Source organism: Chrysochloris asiatica, unplaced genomic scaffold (genome assembly GCF_000296735.1).
Source record: "Chrysochloris asiatica unplaced genomic scaffold, ChrAsi1.0 scaffold00004, whole genome shotgun sequence".
NCBI lineage: Eukaryota > Metazoa > Chordata > Mammalia > Afrosoricida > Chrysochloridae > Chrysochloris > Chrysochloris asiatica.
Window position 1 is genome coordinate 22,999,591 of NW_006408522.1, and position 6,235 is coordinate 23,005,825.

The following is a 6,235-nucleotide window of genomic DNA, read 5'->3' on the forward strand; positions in this document are numbered from 1 at the left end:
TTGACTGCAAATCACAAGTCAGCAGTTCAAATTCTGTACAGGATCACTGTGAGTTGGAACTGACTTGATGGTAATTCAAGAATAACAACAACTTTTTGTAGTCCTGATGTGGAGCTGTAGGATAAGCACTGGACTGCTAACCGTAAGGTTGGCAATTCAAACCCACCAGCTACTCCTAGAAATGCAATACAGGGTCCCTGTGAGTCTGAACAGACTGGAACACACTTAACAATAACAACTGCTATGACCTCATTAACCTAACACCTTTTGGGGAATGCAATTTAATCTTTAACACCTTGTTTTTTTGTATTTGAAAAATATTTAGACATGTAGCTTATTGATTTTTAGCATTTATTTTCTAGTATAATTTTAAACTAGTTTATCATTCTATACTAGAAAACAAGGAGCTCTAATAGCGTAGTGGTTGCAAATCAGGCTGCGAACCGCAAGGTCAGCAGTTCTAAACTACCAGCTGTTCCGTGGGAGAAAGATGATGCTTTCTGCTCCCGTGAAGATTTATAGCCTCAGAAACCCTGTGCAGGGTCACTGTGAGTCGGAACCGACTCCATAGCACACTACCACAACCATACTAGAAAACAAGGAGCCATGGTAATGTAGTGGATTACAGACTGGGCTGCTATCCTCAGGGTCATCAGTTTGAATCTACCCGTTGATCTGAGGGAGAGATGAGGCTTTCTGTTCCCATAAAGAGTTACAGTCTTGGAAACCCTGTGTAGGGTTACTGTAGATTGGAATTGACTCCATGGCACACAACCATCACCACCATACTAGGAAACAAGCTAAAAATTAATGAGCTAAGTGTCCAATATTTAAGAAAAGAAAAATAAGATATTATGGATTAAATTGTGCTGACCACACCATTTAGACTGCGTTGCAAAGATTTTGAAATGATTAGGGGTTTTCACTTCTCCGACTCATAAAGTTTTCATTATTTTTTCACTTTGATCTTTGAATTATTTAAAAGTTTTCACGTATTTGAGATGTTAAAACTTAAATAGGTTTTTAGTTGCATTGTGATAAATGAATGTGACCTGAATTTTTTACAGTACCCATAGTATAAAATTTGTTGAGTTTTATATTATAATCAAGCACATAAATCAATTTTTATGAATGTTCCAAGTTTGGGAAGAGTGAATGTTCTAATTATATACATAAATCTGCATATACTCATTGTCATGCAATCTTTCATAACTAGATTGTCTGATAATTTCTGTTTGACCTTTTAATAATTGAGTGAAATGTGTTAATCTTCCTTTGTGATGCTGCTGTTGAGTTGCTTCTAACTCATAGCAACCCTATACAGGATTTCCAAGGAGCAATTGATGAGTTTGAAATGCAGACCTTCTGGTTAGCAGTCTAATGCGTATCCTGTATTGCCACACCAGGACCCCATTTCTATTTCTCTATTAATTTTTTGCTTTATATGTTTTGAGGCTATTTTACTTGTTTTAGCATATTTTAAATGGTTACAGTGTCCTGGCTGATTGAACCTTTATGGAAAGGGCTTCAAAAAGTTCCTGGAAAAATTCCATTATCTTTTAATTCCATTTTTCTGTGAGCTTTTTTTGAACTTGTGAATTGAGTGAAGGTTACAGACAAGATCATTAGTTTTACATTCAATAAATCATACACTTTGTTTCATCTCAATGATTGCAGTCCCCTCCACGGAACAGTAGTTATCCAACTTCCTCCCTGTGGTTCCTGTTTCCATTCCATCCACCTTCCTGTCCATTCTCAATTTTGTCCTTTGATAAATGTTGCTGTTTTGATTTTGAGTGAGCATACCTTATTAGTGTTGTTGTCCCCCCCTATTTGGAAGGTCAGGGAAAAAGAGGAAGAGCCCCAACGAGATGGATTGGCCAAGTGGCAACATCGATGGACTCAAGCATGGCAACAGTAGTGAGGTTGGCCCTGGATCGGGCAGCGTTTCGTTCTGCTGTGCATAGGGTCACTATGAGTTGGTACCGACTCGATGGCACCTAACAACAACATATACCTAGTAGGAGTCCTGGTATGGCGCTGTGCGTTAATGCATTGGATTGCAAAGTCGGTTTGAACCTCAAGGTTCGGTGGTTCTGGCTCACCAGCCACTCCTTGGAAACCCTATACAGGGACGGAACTGACTCAATGGCACTTAGCAACAACAACATGTACCTAGGATACCCTGTATTGGGTCGCTGTGAGTCGGAACCAACTCAACAGCACTTAACAACAACAACATGTACCTGTCTACTGCTTGACTGAAAGTTGGGTCAAAAGAGTGAGTTCCCTTCCATACCTGAAAGGTGGTAGAGGGCCATAGTCTTAGGTTCCTTTAGTCTCCAGTCTCTTTCTGACCAATAAGCTTGTTGTTAGTGTTTTTGGTTGGTTGTTTTAATAATAATTTTGAGTTTTGTTACACATATTTTGCCATTTTATCCAGAACCTTCTAATGTGATCCCTTTCAGATCAGTTGATAGTGGTAGTCAGTCACCATCTAATTCTGGTCTCAGAGTCGTGCAGACTGATGTTCCCAGTCTGTTGGACTAATTGATTCCAAACCTCTTCAGTTCTCACCACTCTTCTTTCTTCTGCACATGGAAAGATCAATAGCTGCACTTAGATGTCTGCTTATGAACTCTTAAGCTACTACCAAAGTAGGATGTAGAACATGGTCTTTGTGTAGTATATTACACCATTGATCATGGTGTCCCCTGAGACTATTTCCTTGAACTTTTTGAAGGTTCCCCCCAATCATGTAATAACCTGCTCCAGCTTCATAGAAATTTAAAGTCAATTTTTTTTTCTGATAGTGTCTTTATTTTGGTTAGGATTTGCTTGCTATCTTTTTCTGTGCTTACACCTTTTACTATTCCATGCGCTTATTTATCTTAGAGGAGTCCTGGTGTGGCACTGTGGGATAAGCACTGGACCATGAGGTCAATATGAACTGCACAGTTGGCTGTTCAAACTCCCCAGCTGCTCCCTGGAAACTCTGTACAGCGTCTGTATGGGTTGGAACTGACTTGACACTTAACAACAACAACAATTTATCTTAGAAAGGCACATTGCTAAGTTTTTGTTGTGTTTTTTTTTAAGTGGTGACCTTGATCTTTTAAATGATCGCTATTTAAGGTTTTTTTGACTCATACTGTGAATCTCAGACTAGGCTTCTTTTTCTTCTGACTGGTTGAAGTCACAGTATCCACAAAATTGTGTTGATTGGTTAGTCTGTGTCACAAGACTTACACTAATATTGTTTAGGTTTGCTGTCATCAGTAAGTTTATGGTTGTTGTTATGTGCCACGGAGTCGGTTCCGACTCATAGCGACCCTGCACAGGGTCTCCAAGGCTGTTAATCTTTACGGGAGCAGAACACCTCATCGTTCTCCTGTGGAGCAGCTGGTAGTTTGGAACTGCTGACCTTGCGGTTGGTTCGCAGCCCGATTCGTAACCACTACGCTATGGTATATAGCAAATATTTAGTGAATTGAAAAAAATTATATAGTAGCTTTTCTTTATTTGTATTAATCATGAAATTGTTCATCAAACAATTTCACTCTTATAAACTATTCTTTAAAACTTTGTTTTGTTTCAGTCCCAGAAATCCTGGATAGAAAGTACTTTGACCAAGAGGGAATGTGTATATATTATACCAAGTTCCAAGGACCCTCACAGGTAAGCATACCTTTAGTTCCTCTGGGATCTTCTGGACATGTAGATGTAATTATATTGCTGTTTATTAAATGTGTAATTATTCTTAGAGATTGGGAGGAGATGACATTAGTAAGATTTTTAGAAATTTTGGAATTCTTACCTTTGCAGCATATACAGCCTCTTCTCCAAAGTGGTCCCCCCCATCCACCAATATCTCAAATCAGACTACTTTATTACAAAGATGAGAATGATAGGTTACCTGTTGTAACTGACTCACTAATATTGAGAGCTCAAAGATGTTTGTTATTGTTAAGTGATGTGAAGTCAGTTCTGACTCACTGTAACCCTGTGTAGGGTTTCCAAGGAGCATCTGATGAGTTTAAACCACTAACCTTGTAGTTAGCAGTCCAGTGCTGATCCAACAGCATGGTGCCCAGCACTATGGTTCATGATGAAGAAACCAATATAAGCCTAATAGTCTCTGTTTTTAAGTTACTTGTTTGTCAGTATATAGATCAACATTTATGAAAAACGTCATCAGAAACTAGACTCTCAAATTTTCTTTTTGGTCTTTAAAATGTCATTTTTATAATTTAAAAAATTTTAAATATAAATTCACTTCAAAATCAAGGAAAAGCTTGTTTCTTATGATAGTCATTTAAGAATACATTTTTGCTAAAATTTATTGTTGTTCAGAGAACTGAAAACAGAAAAAGTTGAAGAAAACAAATCAGTGGTAAAGTTAATTCGTAGGTTGTGGAGTATCTTCACAGCTCTGAAAAAAAACGAGTTGACAAAGGAGGATTTGTAAGACTTGGATCTCCATACCTTTCTCATCTCCTGTCAAACCTTTTTCTGTATCTACTTACCTTCTCTGTAACTTTTGTTTCTACTTGACATGGTTCTTACATAAAGCTTATTACTAAGTAATTTTTTAAAGTTAACTAATAATCTTTTAAATTACAGCATCAGTCATTGTTCTTCTCCTTAGTGTGGATACTCAGTAAATCTTTGTTGAATAGAATGTCCAAAACCTTTTGGTACAGGGTCGCTATGAGTTGGTTCCGACTCCACAGCACATAACCACCACCACCATCTTTCTGATATGTCCCTTTTAGACAATATATTGAAGGATCCTGTTTTATTATCCATTCTGTTCTTTGTCTCTTGAGTGGTACGTTTATCCTATTTACATTCAGTGTAATTATCGATAGGTATGAATTGATTGCTATCTTTTTGCTGTGTGTTTTTCTGTGGTACTACTGGTTCTGGGCTTCTATCATGGAGGGCAGCGGTTAAACGATGTGCGAGAACTGCGCAGACCTGGTGGGAGGTGTTACATGAAACCCAGACCACGGAGTGGCGGGGTGAGAGGTGTCTGGAGACCAGGTCGATGGGGAGATGCTGCCTAGCGGGAAGAGACTGAAGGAGCTGGCCAGGCTGTCCTACTTATCCTGGATGCAAGAGCGCCATCCTAGCCTAACCGTTGGATCGTGGCTCTGAGGCGGGGTCGACCAACTTAGAGACCCACAAGTGCAGCCCAAAGCGTCTCACTACAACCCAGTCACCCCTGCTGCATTTCCGCCTCTTGATTGACATCTGAGGATGGAAATCCCGCCTTTGAGCCGGACTTAAGGGCCCTAGCACAAGGAGATTTCTATTTAACAGCAACCACGCAACCACCACTTGTCTGTTTGTCATGCTGTGGTGGTTTGAATTGCTGTGATTCTGAGGGCTATGCCACCAGTATTTTAAATAACAGCGGGGTCACCCATGGTGGACAAGTTTCAGATGAGCTTCCAAACAAAGACAGACTAGGAAGAAAGAGTGACAAACTACTTCCGAATAACTAGTCACTGAAAACGTTATGAATAGCAGAGAAACACTGTCAGATATTGGACCGGAAGGTGGGAAGGCACTCAGAATGCGACTGGGGAAAAAATGCCTCCTCAAAATAGAGTTGACCAAGATGACCATGATGCCGTGAATAGAGTTAAGCTCGGGGGAGAAATGCTCACAGAACCTTCATTTGCTAATGGGCCACAAATCAAACTGAAGAGAAACAGCTGTAAACATCCTTTGAAAATTGGAACATGGAATGTACAAAGTATGAATCTGGGAAAATTGGAAGTTGTCAAAAATGAAATGGAACGCATCAACATCGATATCTTGGGAATTAGTGAGCTGAAATGGACTGCTATTGGCCATTTTGAATCTGACAGCCACGTGGTTTACTATGCAGGGAATGACAGATTAAAGAGGAATTGTGTTGCGTTCATTGTCAAAAAGAACATATCCAGATCAGTCATAAGGTACAGTGCTATAAGTGATAGGACAATGTCGATGCGCCTACAGGGAAGCCCAGTTAATACCACTATTATTCAAATTTGTGCACCAACCACTAAAGCCAGTGAAGATGAAATAGAATTCTACCAACTTCTTCAATTTGAAATCAAACATGCAATCAATATGTATTACTCATTACTGGTGATTGGAATGCAAAAGTAGGGAGCAAAGAGGAGGGTCCAGTAGTGGGAAAATTTGGACTTGGTGATAGAAAAGATGCTGGAGAACGAAT

At 39.4% G+C, this 6,235-nt stretch overlaps 1 protein-coding gene across 2 annotated transcripts in view; it reads left to right on the top strand.

The window, feature by feature from the left end:
• Window positions 1-6,235, top strand: part of TRPM7 (transient receptor potential cation channel, subfamily M, member 7) — a 150,426-nt gene that overhangs the window by 25,029 nt on the left and 119,162 nt on the right. For both annotated transcript variants that reach the window (XM_006831653.1, XM_006831654.1), the window contains exon 2: window positions 3,599-3,678. In XM_006831653.1, the coding sequence (XP_006831716.1) occupies window positions 3,599-3,678 (80 nt within the window). The remainder of the gene's footprint in view (window positions 1-3,598; window positions 3,679-6,235) is intronic.